The 20,083-nt window shown below is 41.7% G+C and overlaps 1 protein-coding gene across 1 annotated transcript in view; it reads right to left on the bottom strand.

The window, feature by feature from the left end:
* Window positions 1-12,448: 12,448 nt before the first annotated feature.
* The window catches only part of FUT10 (fucosyltransferase 10), a 59,155-nt gene continuing 51,520 nt past the window's right edge, over window positions 12,449-20,083 (bottom strand). The window contains exon 5 of the mRNA XM_043971214.1: window positions 12,449-12,569. Within this exon, the coding sequence (XP_043827149.1) occupies window positions 12,531-12,569 (39 nt within the window). The 3' untranslated portion in view covers window positions 12,449-12,530. The remainder of the gene's footprint in view (window positions 12,570-20,083) is intronic.

Below are 20,083 nucleotides of genomic sequence, written 5' to 3'. Positions count from 1 at the left end.
ATGACAACTTCTATCCATTGACCCTAGTTCTACCTTCTAGGACCAAACAGAACAAGATTACTCCTCCCATCTCTGCATCCTTCAGCTATCCATTCATCACAATTTCTTCCTCTTCTAGGCTAAACACCATAAAGTCCTTTACACTCCTGTTTGCCATCACCTCTAGCATCCTTCCCAGAATGCACCATCCAGAACTGAACACAATACATATACAGAGTTATCACCTTACATGGACAAACTATGTCCCTTTTAAAATGTAGCAGCCTAAAATTGAATTAGCTGCTTTGATTGCCAAGTTTCTCTATTTACTTCTTTGAGTTTGCAATCCTCTGAAACACCTCAACCCACCTCTTCTTCGAAGGAAAACCAAAGTACACTTCCCCCAACTTGTACTTGTGAAAGGGATTTTTAACCAAATACTGAAACTTGACATTTATGGTGACTCTTACTAGATAAAGCCCAGTGCTCTAGCCTATGTCATGTGGTCTCTTATCTCTTCCACCCAGCTCTGTGTCACCTACAGCATAGCATTTTCCCTTTATACAGGTCTTTGATTAAGATGTTAAATGGCACAGGGCCAAAAAGAATCCAGCACACTCTGTTGGACACTGGAAACCTTCCTCTAAACTGATATCATACAGAGATCAACTTTTCTTTGAGGCCAACCATTCAACCAGTTCTAAATTCACATAATTGTGAATTCTCTTGTCTAACTCAAATCACTCTACTTCAAATGACTCCAGAAGACAATTGGGAACCGCAAAAACACATGGTGAAATGAAGTCACAGAGTATTTACATTTCAACTTTCCTCATAACTGCCTACCACTGAGTGGACCCCCAATTAATGGGATCTTACAATTGTCTAGCAAGTAATCAGGTACAGCAAAGATCTATGGCATAGGAGTCAAAAGACTTGGCTCTCATTACTTCTGGCCTTGATTATTTTAATAACTTCCTAACTGGTTTCCCTACTTCTAGTTCCACCTCTCTCTCTCATCCCTTACACGGCTGCCAAAATACACAAAGTCTTTAACTTGCACAAGTCAATGTTCAGAGACTATTAGCTATAACAAATCAATCTCAGAGCTTGGCACAATCATGCCCTCTACAGTGGCTCCAGGATATTAAGATGAATAAGGAAGTTCTAGTTATTGAGTTAGAAATATAAGAAATTTGGGTGGGAAGAGCTGGCTCTCTGAAAATCTAGGGTCTTGGACTGAAACGACTCTGCAGCCTGAACACAGGGCTATACAGAATTGTAATGGGCCAGAGAGCAGCTGATTGCTAGAAGATCTGTAGATCTTCCAAAGACCATATGACCTCCTATTGGATGCTTCAGATGGTCCTCTCCATTAAGTACCAGAAGGCTAGAAGGCCTTTGAGGACCCTTCCAAATAAAGGATATTAAGAGTCACAGAATAGGTCCCTTGCATTAGTTTAATATTATATTAAGAGCTTCTAAAGACTCATATGAATTGATGCAAAATGAAGTGAGTTGAACCAGGAAACTGATTTGTACAATAACAGCAATATTATAAAATAATAAACTTTGGAATAGCAGTTGGTCATTGTGCTGATCGGTTACCAAGTGTTTCAAAGAACTCATGATGAAACATGTTCCAGATAGATAGCAGATGAACTCAGTGCAGTTCAAAGCATTTTTATTTTTTTGGACATGGCTAATGTGCAAATTTGTCTTCATTTACTAAACATAGTTGGATACACTAGAGTATAATATATATATATTAGAATAATATGCATCTTAGAGATATATGTGTGTATATATACACACACATATATGGTATGCATATTTTGGTTTTCTTGTTTTCTCAATATTTTAGTGAGGGAGAGAGAAGTAAGAGGGAGAGAATCTGGGGCTGAAAATTTAAACATTTGAATTTTTGTGAGGCAATGGGGGTTAAGTGACTTGCCCATGGTCACACAGCTAGTAAGTGTCAAGTGTCTGAGGTCAGATTTGAACTCAGGTACTCCCGAATCCAGGGCCAGTGCTTTATCCACTGTGCCACCTAGATGCCCCAACATTTGAATTTTTTAAAAAGCATGTCTAAAAGTAAATTTTTTCTATTTCATGGTGACTTTTAACTTCCCTTGTATGAGAAGCATTCTCCTTCCAAACTCTATCAGCAGAGAGGTTATCTAATATTTTTCAGCACCAGAGATTATGACCCAGAGACCTCCATCTAGTAACTGTGAGTCCTATACTCTTTCCTGTTAAGGAATCATATTAAGAAGATCACCTCCCAGAAATGAACTCCCTGTTCCGAGACAGGAACCAGAAAGGCCAAAAGAGGCAATTATTGAATCTGAGAAATAGGGTGGTGTGATAAGGAAGGCTTTGGACTGGGAGACAGCTGGATATGGGTTTACATCCCCGTGACTGACCCTGGGCAAGTTTCTTTATTAATAAAAGCGATTAGATTTTCCATATCCTAAGGTCCCTCCCCAGCTCTCAAGCTATGAGTGAACACAATTGCTGGCCCCTAATCTCTTGTTGCAAGAGGGCTAATGAAAAGTGCTGAACACTGACTAAATGGGAACAGTGGGTTGTTATTTCCTATCTACTTCAGCTAGCTGCAAGGACTTCTCTATCTCCCTCCCTTCCCCCACTGCCCCCTCTCTCCTTTTCTCATACACACAGTGAATGTAAGTCAAGAGGAGTGTGTTATTATCAGTACTGAACCTTCATTATTTCTGACTATACCCCACAGGCATTCTCCCCCCTCCGCACCTCAACTCTCCAAAGATTATTCAAGTTTAAGGGAATCCTAGTGTGTTACATTAAAGGATCATGGGGCATTTATGTCAATACATTCAAAGTTTGTTCTTTCTCTGCTGAAGCCAAGCCACACTGCTATTCTTTGCCAGTGTAAACAGAAACAGAGCATCTCCCTGCCAATCCCAGAAGCCACAGAGGGGTGGCTTGCTTCCCTTTCAATAAAAGAATGGAGTTTTCTAGAAGCTTTGAAAGTTATTAGAATGTTTGACCCAAATCAGTTGTGGTAGAGGGGATGGAGAGGGGAAAAGAGGAGAGATAAAAGTTAACCCACCATTCAGGGTTAACTTCCAGATTAACTGCAGAAAGTCAGCCATCAAAATTAGATTTGGATTAAGGAAGAATGAAATCCAACAATCGTTTCAAGATTCTTGTTCAGAATCCAGTAGAGAAAAATCGCTGAGTTTGCTTTTACCCATGAAGTGGGTCCAAAGTCAGTGACTAGGTCATGCCATTGTCCACATTGCCCACATTGTCCAGAATAGTGACATTCTGCTTTCCCCTCCAAAAGGCCTTCAGCTGAATGGCCAGAATCTGAACAGCATTGCCACCTGACCAGTAAAGAATCTTCCCCAGCCACTTGGTTCCTACAGGAAGTAAAAATCCATTCAACTGGCAGAGGTTCAGGTTATGAAGTAGCTACTCATAGGAATGTCTCCATATCATGTAATAAACAAATAAACCTATTGCTTTCTTTTGTGATGTAATCTAAGAGGGTAACATTTGTTTTTGACCATCACTGCCTGGCATAATTTGGTGGGGCTACGAGATGGTCTTGTCATATAACCAGCCAGACTTCTGCCCTGGTTGGAGCTGAGACTGCTCAAAGGAATGAGGCCCAGAGCTAGAAGAGACCTTGGCCCCTTGTGTAGTTAGATCTCCTCCAACTCTCCTCATCTCTGCATATGCCAACGTGAGTCTTCCATTTCCAAAGCAGCCGTGCTCACCATGACTGAGTTTGGAGATGGATTTTCGAGAGGCTGTTTGCCTTATCTATCCCTTGAACCTCGTCATCATGATGAATTAGCCTTTGATTGAAATAATCTGCCTCTTAGCTGGACTGGTAGAACAAATAAAAATAATTGAAAGATGTATTTTTATTATAAAATTTTATTTTTAAAGACTAACAAGCATTTATTCCCCCCACACATACACACCCATAGAGAATGGGGGGAGGGGGAATGAAACTTTGAAATATACAGTCGAACAAGGCAAATTTCCAGAAATCCACATTTCAGTCTGTATATTTAGTCCATTACCTCTCCATCAGGAGATGAGTAACATTTTAGAAATTACTTGGTTTTTAAAATGGTTATTCTATTTTTAATCAAACTTTATATTTTATTTCAAATGAAGATCTACCTTCTCTTCCCCCCCACCCTTCTGTTTTCTAATTGAGAAAGTACCTAATGGATGCTAGTTCTCTTCCCTTCTTTCTCTCTAAGCTGTCAGAATTTTTCAGACGCAAAGGCAGTTGTACTTCAACATTTCCCCACTGATAGCATCTTCTTAACTGGTTCTATCACCAAGAAAGGTAGAGCCCAGAAAAACACTAAAGGAGACAAAAGTGTTTGCAGGCTAAGATTCAGCTTTAAGTGAAAGCTGGCCGGGAGATTTGCTTTATTATCTCTTAGGGAGACTTTGCTTTAATGTTTAAGGCTTTAGGGGGCAGCTAGGTGGTGCAGTGGATAAAGCACTGGCCTTGGATTCAGGAGGACCTGAGTTCAAATCCAGCCTCAGACACCTGACACTTAACTAGCTATGTGACCAAAAAAAAACCCAAAAAACTAGCTATGTGACCCTGGGCAAGTCACTTAACCCTCATTGCCCTGCCCCCCCAAAAATGTTTAAGGCTTTAAAGTTGTTAAGAAGAATTTGCAGCAGTCATAAGATCATAAGCTGAAAAGTTAGTGTCAGAAGGAACCTTATGGTTGTTTACTCATTTCAGTCATGTCAGATTCTTTGTGACCCCATTTAGAGTTCTCTTGGCAAAGTTACTGGAGTAGTTTGCCATTTCCTTCTCCAGCTCATTTTACAGATGAGGAAACTGAGTCAGACAGAGTGAAGGGACTCGCCCAAGGCCACACAGCTAGTAAGTGCCTGAGGCCAGATTGGAACTCAAGAAGATGAGTCTTCCTGACTCCAGGTCTGCTCTCTACATACTATGTTACCATATAGCTGCCCCTAGAAGGGATCTTAGAGATCATCTTGTCTGCTCCCCTCATTTTTACAGATGGAGAAACTGATGTCCAAGCCCAAGGTTATACAAGCAGTATCAGAGGGGTGTTTTGAACTCAGGTCACCTGGCTTCAGAACCAGTGCTTATACCGTGGCCAGCCCAAGGTAATAGAGGAAGGGCACCTTTGGGTGACCCTGTCTTCTGGGTAGCATCAGTTCTTATCAGCTCCACTAAGCATGTGTCTCCTTCCTTGGGACTTGACCGGACACTTTGCTGCCACGCTCCTCAAGTTATAGTAGGGAGCGGTAGACAGGTGGTGTTGTAGGCTCCCTCCTGCAGGTTTGTAGTCAAGGTCTTGACCCTCATCCAAGTCCTTAGAGGCTCGGCCCCTGCTGACCCTTTCAAAACCTTTATTGCAAGCATACTGCTGAAAGAGGCAAGAATAATGTAGGATGATGATGAAGATGAAGATCGATCAATTGATGGATCGATGATGATTGGATGAAGATGAGAATTGATTGAGGAGGAGGAGGAGGATTGATTGCTAATTGATGATGATGATAAAATGTATGGTACTTACTTTGCTGGGCTACTGTGAAGAAAATTCTTTATCAGGTATAAGATACTATATAAATTTTATCTATTACTGTTGTTGCAATAATCAATCTCATGGGTTTATCATAAAGAAATCTCCCTTTAAAGTACTATATAAATGCAGTTTACTATTAAAAAGAAATTATGAGCAGGATGCTATCAGAAAAACCTGGAAAGACCTAGAGGAGCTGATCACTGTGAAATGTACTATATACAAAATAACAGCAATACTGCAACATGATCTGCTGTGAATGACTGGGTTATTTTCAGAAATACAATGATCCAAGGCAACTCTGAAGGTCTTATGAAAAATGCAGTCCATCTACAGAGAGAAAACTGATGATGTCTGAATACAGATTGAAGCATAATTTTTTTGTTAGTTCCTCTATCTGAAGTTTTGTTTTTGTCTGTTTTCTTTCACAACTTGGCTAGTGTGGAAACATTTTGCATGACTGCTCATGTATGGCTTGTATTGAATTGCTTGAGTTCTTGGGGGGTGGGAGGGAGGGAGGAAGAGAATTTGGAACACAAAGTTTTTTTTTTTAAGTGATGTCAAAATTTGTATTTACATTTAATTTGGGGAAAATAAAATTCTAAATAAAAAAGATTTGTGAGCAAGTATAGTGCTGAAAGAGAAAAGGAGGAGGCCAGGCATGGGGGAGAGCCCTGAGGGTACAAAAGAGCCCCAAGGAGCATCCAGTCCAAGCTATGGCATGTGGTCACATAGTCCTTCCATCAAATGCCTCAGACATTCTCTGACTTAGCTGAGCAAGATAACTGTTATTACCCTATTCTCACTCTCCACTCTCCTTCCCAGGACAAGCACCTGGCTTAGTGGAATGATTCCTATTTTCAACATAGAATGAGAGAGGTTATTTGGGGGATCTGTGCCTACATATACCCTCACTCAGGGTTATATGCTCTCTCTCCTCTGTCAGTTGGCTCATAGACTTGAGATTTCATCAATCTAGACAACTCTCAGATGAGTCACTCCATCAACTGACACAGGTGTATAACCTCTCTGTGACTTACATCTTAGAGAACTGCCTAGATCACTGAGGGGTAAAAAGGCAATGGAATTAGGACCCAAGACTTCGTGGCCCTGAGGCCAACCATCTCTTCACCATGCCTTATTGCCTTTCCAGTGACAAATGATAAACAGTTTCATAGAAGAATCGAGGAGTTTCAAATTAACATGGGGCCAATTAAAGATATTTTACCAACCACCCACAAAAATTCCTTCCCAATGAAGAAGAAAATCAATGGACTCAGCCAAGACTGGGAGCAGAACCTTGTTTCCTCCCCACATTTTTCTTTTCTTTTTTTCTTTTAAATTTTATTTTTAACTTATGAAATAAAACAAGCATTTCCATAACACAGTACAATAAAAACGATTATTGTACATGAAACTGCAAATCTACTATGTACAACTTGCTATTACATTCAAATATACAACAAAGTAAATTTCTTTTTTTTCTCACCCCCTCCCCCCCATGGCTACCATTAGACACAAATAGGTATATATTGACTCTCCCAGTTCAATAACTAGTCTCACCTTTTGTTCACTATGGGGTAAGCCCCAAGGAGGGGTCCTTGTAAAGACTGGTTACAAAAGGGAGGACACTGTCCCTTGGGGTGCACTGCTGAGCGCCTGCCACCTTGTCTGTTTCATTCCCACCACAGACGAGGCTGATATTGACCCACGTATAGTCGCTGTGCTGGAATTCTTGGCTTGGACATTTCCTGGGGGTCTGAATTCTGCTTCCATCTTGAGAACAGGGCCATGAGCAGAGGAAGGTGGGAAAGCATTCGTTACTGCTGCTACTGATATGCAATAGTAAGTTTCATCAGGGCACAGAAGTTGCCCTGGATTCTTTGTTTTTTGTTTTTGTTTTGGTGAAGCAATTGGGGTTAAGTGACTTGCCTAGGGTCACACAGCTAGTAAGTGATAAGTGTCTGAGGCTGGATTTGAACTCAGGTCCTCCTGAATCCAGGGCCGGTGCTCTATCCACTGTGCCACCTAGCTGCCCCAGTTGCCCTGGATTCTTGAAGGTTGTTCTGATCAATTGTAAGGTCTAGGTGGCCCTACTAACATGGAAAGGCTTTCTGTTTGGGCCCAGTAATGGGCTGTCTCTGAGATCTGTCTCAGGTTGGAAGGCTCACCACCTCGCCAGGTGGTCTGCAGGGTGATGGCTTTGAGCTCAGCAACTTTGTTTTTGCCACCAACTGTGTTGTAGAGGGATGACCATTGACGTTGGGCTGTATGGGGAGCTCAGGGAGGACTATCACCTCTGGCATGAGGACTTGCTGGGCCCTTTGCAGGACTGCTCATCCACCTTTGGTGTCCACTTGGCATCCAGCCCTTATCTGTGGCTCGAGGAAGCTGTAGTGTGCACAGTGGCCACACCTTGGTAAACCTCAGCAGACAGGCTAAACCAGGTTGAGGGTAACCTATAGGCCACAAACCCATTGTTGAGTGGGGGGAGGGGGGTCTAGCCCAAGCATGTGAAGACTTCCTCTGGTGGAATGGGTAGATGAGAACAATTTGTTCCAATGGCCTTAAAGACAGCTGAAGCACACACTGTGGACAGCTTAGAACTTGGTCAGGCATCAAACTGCATCCTGCAAATCACCAGTCATCCTGACTTTTGTCCTGCCACTGGACTTTGAAGACTCTGGAAGAGAGAGCAAAATGGAGGACTTGATGCAGCTCTGCCTCACTTAAATGCAATCCACACACCTGTGATGTCATTGGTCCTCACTGAAGATGAAGGACAAACAGCAACTCGATGTTGAGGAATGCCCACATAGATGAAAATCATCATTCTTGAAATAGTGAAGGAATATATTGTTGAAATTAGGGCGCTGGTTGGTAACTGGATCACTCAAAGTCTGGCATTCAAGTGTTAACTAGGCAGTTCTTCCTGCAAGCTGTGAATCCTCCCAGCACCCTACCTGATCTCTACCACCATCTCCCAAGAACAGAAGAAGTATATACATTCATAATCTCTCCTGTGGTGACTTCATCAACTCCCATGGGTTTAGTAATAAATCTCTGCAGATGACTAGGATCTAAATAGCCAACTTCAGTCTCCCTCCTGAGCTTCAGTCCCACATCTCTATGCTCCTAGTAAAGATTTTGAACTCAATGTCCTACAAGTATCTCAAATTCAATATATAGCCATATATTCCAAGTCCCCCAAACCTACCTCTCTTCCAAACTCTCCTATTTCTATCAATCATTATCACTATCATTATCCTTTCAGCCATCCATTTTTATCTTCAACTGATTCTCCCTCAACCGGTATATCCAATCAGTTTCCAAATCTTGTTCATATCGCTACAAACTCATACATATCTGCTTTTTTCCTTCATATAATGCCCACCACAGTTCATGCTCTTAGTACCTCTCACATGCAGTATTGAAATAGCCTCCTATTTTGTTCCCCTAACTCAGGTCTCTTCCCCTCTCCCATCCATCTCCACCCATCTTCCATAGTTATTTTCTTTAAGCACAGGTCTGGCCATGTCCTTCACCCATTCAAACTCCAGCAGCTCCCTTGTTACTTTTAGGATCAAATATAAATCTTTACATTTGTTAAACTCCCTAAGCCAGCTGGCCCCAGGCTACTTGCCAGCTTTCTTACACATTTCTCCCATTTCTGTACTTCATGGTCCAGACACATTGTTCTTCATACATGGTACTCTGTGTCCCAAGTCTGTACCTTTGCTAAACCTAGAAAACACTCCCTCCTCACTTCAATCTTGTGAAATATCTTATTTGCTTGAAGACTCAGGTCAAATGCCACCTTTGACATAAAATCTTTCCTGATCCCCCAGTTCTGATACCCTTCCCCAAGTTCCATACATATTCACGTATGTGTCATCTCCCCAAGAGAATGTAAGCTCTTTGAGGAAAAGCAAGGTTTCATTTTTTTACTTTCCCCAGATGGTGCTTATTGATTAAAACACTGTTTTAATGAATTACAAAGGGCTTTTTTTACACTGTCTGAAGTATCTAATACAACCATCACCTATTTTTTATGGATAAGAAACTAGGGCTTCAGATTTTTCTGACTTGCCCATGACCACATGGCTAATAAGAGGCAGAGCAGGAATTGAAATGGATACCTCTTGCCTCTAAGTCCAATGCTATTTTCACTATCACATGCTTTCTCTGTTAATATTTTCTGTCACTGATATCATTTTACGAGGCATCGTCATCTGCTGAGGACAAAGAGGGGGCATAGAGAATATTCCTACTTCTATATCCCTGGAGAGGAAAAGATGGGGTGGGTGTTGGGTTCCATTGTCTGCTACAGATCTAGTTCATGAGCATTCAGGTCCAAAATTTTGCCTGGAGCTAATTGATTCTGCTTTTAAAGACATCTAAGTGAATCTCAACTTATAGGGATCTGCATAGAAAAGTCCCCAGAGTAAAGACATCTCTGACTTGGAGGGGCTCTAGTATCTACTACCAGCATAGCTGGAAAGGGGCAGTGATACTACACCATCAGTCATTTGGTTAGAGTACAGTCCTTCACATCTGGCATCAGAGGACCTGGATTTGAATCCCTGCTCTTGGGTGTGATCTGATTTTGAACAAATCACTTCTGTTCTCTGGGCTTGCTTTCCCTGACACACACAAGATGGGACCTCCATGACCTCTTTCAACTCCAGAGACTGTGTTCCCAAATCGACTCTAGATCTCGTATCCTACTCAACTTGTAGACATGCACTGGAAATAGTTTAATAGAGGCCTTTTTTGAACCTCTGATATTATACACAGAAGTCAGAAATACTTGTGAATCCAGTTCTTAGGTCTTTGAAACTTCCTAAATACCAAAGTGAGTCCATAGAGATGTTGACTGGCAACCCCCACCCCCATACTCCCTGTTTATCTGTTTGATCAGAGCAGTCTGGGGAACCATCACACTACCAGCTCTTGGTCAGAGAGAAACCAGAGACTTGGAGAGCAAAGTCTTACTGGTGAACATCTTTCAGTTAGAGAGATACCATATGCCAAGTTGAATCCTTTGAACATACAGGCAGTTCCCCCAAAGAAAAAATATGAGAAGATACCCCCACCCCATTCCCTTTGCAGAAACAGGAAGTCCATGAATGTGGAGAACACACACATGTATGTTTACACATATATGTACATATATGTGGATATACAGATACATATATAAATATATTTACGTATATATTTCAGACTTTTCCAGTGCATTGCTCATTTTTGTAGATTTTTGTTCTTTTCATGATTTTCTTTTTTATTTAAAAGTATTCTTTGTTATATGGAATGATTCACTGAGAAGGGAGAGAAGGAAGGATACTAAGAAATTTTGGCAACGTAAAAACAAAAGATATCCACAAAAATCTATTTTAAAATAGAAATGGAGAAAATAGAAACAGCACACAACTGCCAATTGAAGAAGCAACTGATCAAGTTGGCTACTGACCTAAGGAATGGTGCCTTCTGTAAGGGGTCATTGCCTTTTCAAGGTCTTGTGCCTTGGTTGATAAGGGAGCACACTCCCATACCCAAGAAGAAGGTGAGCAAGCTGCTCTCGGAATGTAGGGTTCTTGCTTTGTCAGTAGAATCAGCAGGCCTCGGGCCAATTTCCCTCTGTCAATATAGCTGTCTTTGAATACAATATCACGTTAAGCCAGGCATCAGTTGTCAAACTTGGTTTTAACCTTTGGCCGTGGTCCATATGAAGACCAAGATCTATATAAGGGGATACATCGCTCCAAGAGAGGTGGCATGGTATAGTAGATCCAGACCTGAAGTCAGCAAGGATGGGGTTCAGATCCCGACTCTGACTTTTGCTGGGGAACCCTAGGTATGTCTCTTAACATCTCTGGCCCTCCGCTCTTCATGTCTTAAAAGACAGGGTTGGACCAGATGGCCTAGGAATCCCTTTCCAACACCTCAAAATTTATCATCCTAAGAAATTTATGCTTGGCAAGACTGAACTTGGCAGCATATGAGGCAAGCACATACATGCACACTTGGAACATCTGCTTTGTAAACACACAAAGAGCTCGAGAGCTCTCTTCGTAGTGGCAAAGAGCTGCCTGTCAGTTGGGGAATGGCTAAACAAGTTGAGCATGATGGAATACCACTGTGCTCTAGGAAATGATGTTCTCCATCATTCCAGAATAGGAGATAATGAAGAGCAAAATGAGCAGAACCAAGAGGACATTGTATATACTAACAGCAACATTGTTTGAAGAACAACTTTGGGGGCGGAGGAGGGTGCAGCTAGGTGGCACAGTGGATAGAGCACCAGCCCTGGAGTCAGAGGTATATCCGAGTTAAAATCCAGTCTCAGACACTTGACACTCACTAGCTATATGATGCTGGGCAAGTCACTCACCCCTGATTGCCTTGGAGGAAAAAAAAAAACAGTGCAAGTTACTGTTATAAATACACAAATTAACTACAAAGGACCTATGAAGGGAAACCCTATATGCATCCAGAAAAAGAAATGATAAATAGAAGTATGTATAGAATAATTTCACATCTATATACATATTTGTGTCTAGTGATAGCCATGGCGGGGAGGGGAGAAAAAAAGGAAAAAAGATTTACATGATTACTTTATTATGAATTTAAAGGAATAGCAAGTTGTATGTAGTAGATTTGCAGTTTCATGTGCAATCATTTAAAAAATTATACTGTTATAGAAATGCTTGTTTTATTTCATAAATTAAAAATAAATTAGAAAATAAAATTTTAAAATAAGACAATATTGAATTTCAGAATCTGCTCAGAGAAACTAGTCTTCTCATGCTACTTGGATGAAGTTGATTATTAAATCCAAACTCTTATTTTGATAAGGCATGCTGGAAATTTGTTAAACATAATTCAAAGGCCTTTCACATCTCATAAATGATATACACCAAGAGGGAGAGGTCTTCTCCATTTGAATCATTCCCACATTCCTTCTCCCTATCACAGAGGCAATTCCAGCAAATGCATTTCTTCCCTTCCCTGCAAGAGATAAAAGACAATCAACAGAACAAAGGCACTGGGGCGTGGGGGGTGCTGGCATGCCCTGTCTGCTCTCTGGCTGTGCAGAGTACACAAAGTTGTGTCAGATAGTCTTGACAGGTTGGTTTCCAACAAGCAATCTACCAAAGCATTGATTTAAACACATACTAGGTGCCAAGCCCTATGCTAAGACCTGGTGACAAAATTCAACAAAATAACATGCATTTATTAGGTGCCTACTGTATTCCAGGGCCTATGCCAGCCTCTGATGATACAAATACAAAGAATGAAACAAGTAATGCTTACCCCCACACACACCAAATGACAACAATGTTGAACTACTGTAACAGCTACTTAAAAAAAAAAAAAAAGAACAGTTTCTAGACCATTTCCCAGCCTGGGGGGTGAACACACCCAAGGAGGCTGCTGGCAAGAGTGATTCACATTGAGGAATGCCAGGTGTATTTAATTAACAATTTACTTCAGGAGTTTTTGAGCCATGGGCCTTGATCCAGGAAGTCTTTGGGTATTAGGCCAAACCCTTATGGATTTAAAAAAATCAAAAGGTAATCCACCATCTCTTCAAGCCTCGATTTTCTTAAAAACAACCATTATAGGGGCAGCTAGGTGGCACAGCAGATAGAACACTGGCCCTGGGGTGAGGAGGACCAGAGTTCAAATCCAACCTCAGACACTTGACACTTACTAGCTGTGACCCTGGGCAAGTCACTTAACCCCAGTTGCCTCACTAAAAATAAAAAGAAAACAAACAAACAAAAAGAACAATTATTATTTCTTACTACCACCTGTGTGCTAAGATTGTCAGTTACCACTCTCTAAGAATGTTTACTGTTGAAATGAGGAAAGGTAAAAGGGGAGGAATCAGGAAAATACACCTGTTCCACCCTCCCCAACCCTCCCCACGCCCCATACAACCTACTCTTGAACCATGCAACATTCCTTTAAGGAGCAAAAGCTAGTACCTATGATAAGCACTTTAAGATTTGCTAAATGTTTTGCAAACATCATCTCATTTGATCCTCATACCAACCCCGGAAGGTAGGTAGTGTTATTATCCCTATTTTACAGATGAGGAAACTGAGACAGAGAGGGGAAGTGACTTGATCAGGGTCACACAGTTAGTGGCTGTCTACAGTTGGATTTGACTGACTCAATGTCAAGCATTCTGCATTTGGCACCCCCTAGCGCCTGACATTGACTATCAAGTTAACTAGTAAGTCATACCTCTCAGATGATGGAATTATTACTGGAGTACAGTATCTATCAAGGAATAGGTTGATTGACCTAGAAAAACAAACAATCTCTACTCTTGATCCCATTTATTCTGTGCACAATCATTAAATACTCGTCTCCTTTTGACAGTACAAAAGGTTTTATTGTTGTTCACTCATTTTGGTCCTGTCAGACTCTTTGTGACCCTACTTGGGGTTTTCTTGGCAGAGATACTGGAGTGGTTTACCATTTCCTTCTCCAGCTCATTTTATAGACGAGGCAGATTGAGGCAAACAGGGTTAAGTGACTTTGGACAAGTCACTAGTAAGTGCCTGAGGCTAGATTTGAACTCAGGAAGAATCTTATGGCGCCATCTAGTGACCTACACAAGGTTTAGTTCTTTGGTTTTTTTTCTTTGTTTTTGTTTTTGTTTTTGTTTTTGCTTTTGTTTTATTCAAACAACAAACATTATTAAGGACTTACAGTGTTCCAGGACCTGGGGATGAAGTCTAGGCATAGGTAATTTTTTTTTAAGTGAGGCAATTGGGGTTAAGTGACTTGCCCAGGGTCACATAGCTAGTAAGTGTTAAGTGTCGGATTTGAACTCAGGTACTCCTGACTCCAGGGCTGGTGCTCTATCCACTGCACCACCTAACTGCCCCTATAGGTAAATTTTTAACAACATTCTGGGGGCTGAGGAGAGGGTGGAGAGGCATGTATGCAGGACACACTTTTAAATTAATCTGCATTACTAACATCTTCCCATCACTTCCAGTCTGGAAAATTAACAATAAATCAAGCCCTGATTTATATCATTTGCCAATTTCCAAGGTACAAATGTTGATTCTGAACATTTAACAATCAACTCTTCAGAGCTGACTTGAGCTGCCTCCATGTGCCCCAAGTCTAAGTATCCTGTAACTTTCAGATGGTAAATTGAATTGCTTTAGTACATGACAATTTTAAAGAGGCAAGCACCTATCTTTATTGGGTGAATTCTTCAGATTGGGATAGAGTCAAGACGATGACTTTGAGAAAGTCTTGTGGGATGCGCTGCTTGCTCTCTCCTTGTCAGAGAGCTATCCAACATCACAATTAGAAGCACCTTTAGACACTGTAGCACTGAAGGGTCCCAATGAACCTAGAGCAGGCTCTCAAGAATCATGAGAGCCATTCACCTGGGAACTTGTGGTTTGTCCTCAGGACAATTCTGCTCCTCGGGCAAGGGTCTCTTTCTGCCAGGACGGGCTCCAAGGTCCTTCTGTTCCACAACGTAAGAGCACTCTTTGTAAACAATTTCATTTAATTTAAATCTTTTTCTAATGACACGTAAAGATATTTTTTGAGTTCCAAATACTTCTCCCATCTTCCCTCCTACCAAAGCAGCAGTCCGATATAGGCCACACATTATAATCATGTTAAACATATTTCCACATTAGTTATGCTGTGAGAAAAGAATCAGAACAAAAGGAAAAAACTCAATAAAGATAAACAACAACAACAACAAAGGAACAACAAAAGTGAAAATAGTCTGTTTGAATCTGCATTCAGAATCCATAGTTCTTTTTCTGAATGTGGAGAGCATTTTCCACCATAAATCTCCGGCATTGTTTTCCATCATTGTATTTCGAGAAGAGCTAAGTCTATCACAGTTGATCATCACACAATGTTGTTGATACTGTGTACAATGTTCCCTCAGAGCGCTCTTGTTCACTGTTACCAGGTAGGGCTTATGGGTAGCAAATGATCTCCTAAAGCCAGGTTTTGTCCACAGCATATGATTTGCCCTTCTCGACACTCAGAACTTGTAACCCCAGAAGAGACAGAGATCCTGTGTGTTAGGCCAAAAGAGCTATCAAGCTTAATAAAGCATGCAAGCCAAGGGGATGCTCTTGGCTCAAGCTAAATCTACACATTCAGCTTTCCTGGGAGCCGGAGGGGAAAACGGCACCTTCATCTGAGTTATGGTTCATAAAGCATTGAACAAAGAAGGAACAACTTGTGACTTAGGAGGGCCACACATGGATGGGAAGGCAGGCATTACCTCAGAGACAATGGAAGCAAGCTGTATCTGTAGAAAAGCGCTGGGAACAGTAATGAGCTTTCCTTTCTTTGTGGTTCAGGCACCCAGCTAACAATAGCTTCCTACTTGGTCACAGGAGACATTTCAATCAGATTTCCACTTTTTATAAATCATGAGGGGGCTGATGTCAAGTGGTTTAATTAACTTTAAATCACTGAGCAACTGGGCCAAAATAGAGTTCCTTAAAAACTGACTTAAGGGGATTATTCCCTTTTTAAAATTTAAAGAGCCTTATTTCTTAATGAGTTGGATCTCATGCAACAAAAAGGTGAAATTAGAGTTGAGTTTATTGATCTGCATGAGTAGATGTACTTTCTACTTCTTCTATGATATACCTCACAAATGCAGGGATTCCCTACAGCTCCAAAACAGAAAAAATGTTTTTTAAAAATTAAAAATTATAGACTACTTCATACCAACTCATCCTAGGGCACGGCTCATTGTTCTGGTCTTATCTACGTCTTTTGGTATTCCAAAGGATGCTTTTTGATGCAGCATCTAAGGACATTCTACCAAGCGTGAATCATGCCTTGTTCCAAACTTTTCACAGCAGGCAGGTCCATGGTCTCTGTAAAGGTCTGCCACTCTCTACCCAGTAGAGCATCTTCTTTGACCAATCCAAGAGATGAAGGATCACTCCCTTGGGATGATACTTCTGGGGACAAATGGAAGAAATCTCATTCTATTTCACAACTATCATGTCCCTCATCCCCTTAAAGTCCTCTCTTCTCCAGATCCAGAAATTCCCAGTTCCCTTAATTACCTTAGGATCAGGGTAACTAAGTGGTGCAGTGGATGGAGTGCCAAGCCTAAAATCATGAAGACTCATCCTTCTGAATTAAAATCTGGCCTCAGACATTTATCAGCTGTGTGACCCTGGGCAAGTCACTTCACCCTGTTTGCCTCAGTTTCCTCATCTGTCAAATGAGCTGGAGAAGGAAATGGCAAACCACTCCAGGATCTTTGCTAAGAAAACTCCAAATGGGGTCACGAAGATTCAGACACAACTGAAAATGACTAAACAACATCTTAGCATCATGGGTTTAGAAAGGAGCCTCACATGTCATCTGGTCTCATGCCCTCCTGAGGAGAATGAATCTCAGAGAGGTTCATCTACTTGTCTATGGTCACACAGCTCTTAAGTACTGTAGGTGGGATTCAAACCTGAGTTGTTCCCAACTTGGTCCAGAACTCTCTCCACGAGCTTAAAACACTTCATCCCAGTTCCTCTCTTCTGGAAACTCTCCAGATTTATAGTGTGTTTCTATTTAATTTCATTTAATATCACTTGACTTCCATGTCCCATTTTACTCTTTGGCCAGATGGTGCCTACCCCAGAGACAAGTGGATTAAATAAATTAGAGGATGGCATCACGCGACAGGAGAAAGTATTCTGTATTTGGAGTCAGAGTCTTAATTCAAATCCCAGCTGCCATTCCTCATTTGTAAGATGAGAGAGTTGGCCATGAAGGTCTTCTCTAAAATCTCTGCCAGCTGGGATAGAGGATTAATTGGACCCCTATTTTATCCCAATTGGTATCAATTAGTTAGATAGGATTCCATAGGAGTAGTCATTATAGAGTCTGTATATTAGGCCACAGAGCTGTGAACTGCAGACTGTAAATTCACCTGCTTAATTACAGGAAGACACCTAGAGGATCTCCACCCTTGTTCTTGCCTTCTGGTGGTGACCAAGCCCAGCATGGCAGAGGTGACTCAATGACATGGAAAGTCCCCCAGATATTTTTGTTGTCTCTTCGTCTCTCAGCATTCCTCTGAATGGGGAGATGGCCATGAGCACTTGACCAACAAGTGGCCTTGTTTGCCTGCCTGTGGCCTGCATGTCCATGGCCCCATCAGCCCTTAGAGATGTTTTTTAAGCATTTTATTATTTTCTATTTACATATAAGGATAATTTTCAACATTTGTTTTCATAGGATGTTTAGTTCCAAATTTTTCTCCCACCCTCCCTTCCCTCCCCCAGACAGAAAGCAATATGATATAGGAACTCAGGTCATCTGGTGGCAGCTAGGCCATGCAATGGTTAGAGTTCAGGGCCTGGCATAAGGAAGACAGGAGTTCAAATCCAGCTTTATACTTTCTGGCTGTGTGACCCTGAGCAAGTCACTTAACCTCTATTTGCCTCAGTTTCCTATTTTTTAAAGTGGGGATAATAACAGTCCCTACTTTCCTGGATTGTTATGGGGTGGAATGTGAAAGCCTTCCATGGATAAACCCCACTACGCTAAGCCAATAGGAGCAAAAAGAAAGTCAATCCTCGCCTTCAAGCCTGCAGTCTGATACGGAAAAACAGCACATTGAATGGGGGGAGGGGAAGTGACCCTTCATTATCAGCAGCACCTAGAGCTTCTTCCTTCCCAGGCAGATCTTACAAGAGCTCCTCCACAAGGAGGAGAAAAGCCGCGCTAAGCCCGCCGATCCTCTCCATAGCTCGTGTTCTTCTCAAGGTTCAGCTGGAGATGACGCCCAGATCCGCCGCTCACCAGATGTTGGCATTGAATGCGCACACAGGACAGAGATTAGCTTGAGAAGTGAACAGCTGGCATCAGTGAGTATTGGAAAGATCACGGCAAATGAGACAGGTGCCACCAAAGTAGAAAGGGACAAATGTCTGGATAAACAAAAGTGGGGGGGGGACTAGAGTCTGCAAAATAGAAGCTAGTGAGTGACTTCAATTCGTGGAAAACTTTTAGAATGGATTATTCAAGAGATCATCAGTGACCCACTAGAAAGGGAAGTGGTGAGGGCAGTTAGGTGGTACAGTGGATAGAACACCGGCCCTGGATTCAGAAGGACCTGAGTTCAAATCTGGCCTCAGACACTTGACACTTACTAGCTGTGTGACTCTGGGCAAGTCACTTAACCCCAACTGCCTCACTAAAAAAAAAAAAAAAAAAAAGAAAGGGAAGTGGTGGTTCCAAAGAGCTGGCATGGCTTTGGCATCAACAAGTTGTGGAAGACTAGCTTGATTTTCTTTTTGGAGGGGGCTAAATGGATGGATGAAAGGGGTTTCTGCGGACATAGTTTACCTAGAATTTAGCAAAGGTTTTGATAGACCATTCTTGTGAAGAACGTAGAGAGATGTGAGCTAAATGGTAAGAGTTAGAGGGATTCGGCGCTTTTTGGATGATCAGACTCCAAGAATCATTAGTGGTTCAATATGGCAAAAGGTCTCCAGGAGTGTACCACAGGGATCTGTGCTTGGCTTTGTGGTGCTCCGTATTTTTACCAATGCCTTGCATGAAGGCATAGGTGACACACTCATCAAATTTGCTACAAGGTCTAGCTAATGCAGTGCATGACAGCTACGATGCACAAAGACACAGACAGCCTAGAGCACTGGGCTGAATCTAGTAAGATGAAACTCTATCTAGTCTTTTACTAGTGTAGAAACATCAGGTGTACAAGTGAAAGGTGGAAGATGCAACTGTTCTGAACAAAAATCTAAGGGCGGGTGGGGTTAATAGGTTGAGGACTCAACATGATTAATTGTGCTGAGGCAGTTACATAAACTAATGCAATCTTGGGCTTCATTAAGCATAGGTTCCTGGAATAGGGAGGTGATGATTCCATTGCATTTTGCCTTCATCAGCCCTCAGTTAGAATATCACTCAGGGTCACAACTTGAGAAAAAAATAAGCCAGACAGTGTCCAAAGGAGGGCAACTGGACAGGTGAAGGGGCTCCAGTCCATGGAAGGAAATGCTCGTGTTTATCCCAGAGAAGAAAGAATCGGGGGAACTTGGGGATAAATGAGTTCACATCATAAATATATCTGAAAGGCTGTTACACAGCAGACATGATTCCATTTCTTCTGCTTGGCCCCACAAGGCAGAACTAGAAACAAAGACAGAAGATTGCTGAGAGGACACTTTAGAGTTAATGTCAGGAAAACCCTCCTAGCCACTGGTGTTCTCCCAAAGTACAACGCTCTGACTTGAGGAGGTTACACTGGGGGCTCCTTTCAGCTATGGACTAAATCACAAGAACATTGTGGTTCTTTCCTATTCTCTAATTATGTAACTTTAGTGGTGTTGCCAGATGCTTTGACAGACAGATGGACCTTTTCTTCCTTCTTTCTCCTTTTTACTACCTTCCATTCCTTTTTCCTTCTTTCCTCCTTTACTTTCCTCCTTTCTTTTTTCTTCTTTTCCTCCCATCTTTTTCTCCTCTTTCTT

This window comes from Dromiciops gliroides, chromosome 6 (genome assembly GCF_019393635.1).
Source record: "Dromiciops gliroides isolate mDroGli1 chromosome 6, mDroGli1.pri, whole genome shotgun sequence".
NCBI classification, from domain to species: domain Eukaryota; kingdom Metazoa; phylum Chordata; class Mammalia; order Microbiotheria; family Microbiotheriidae; genus Dromiciops; species Dromiciops gliroides.
Note: the sequence above shows the minus strand (reverse complement) of the source record. Positions and strands in the feature narration are given on the sequence as shown.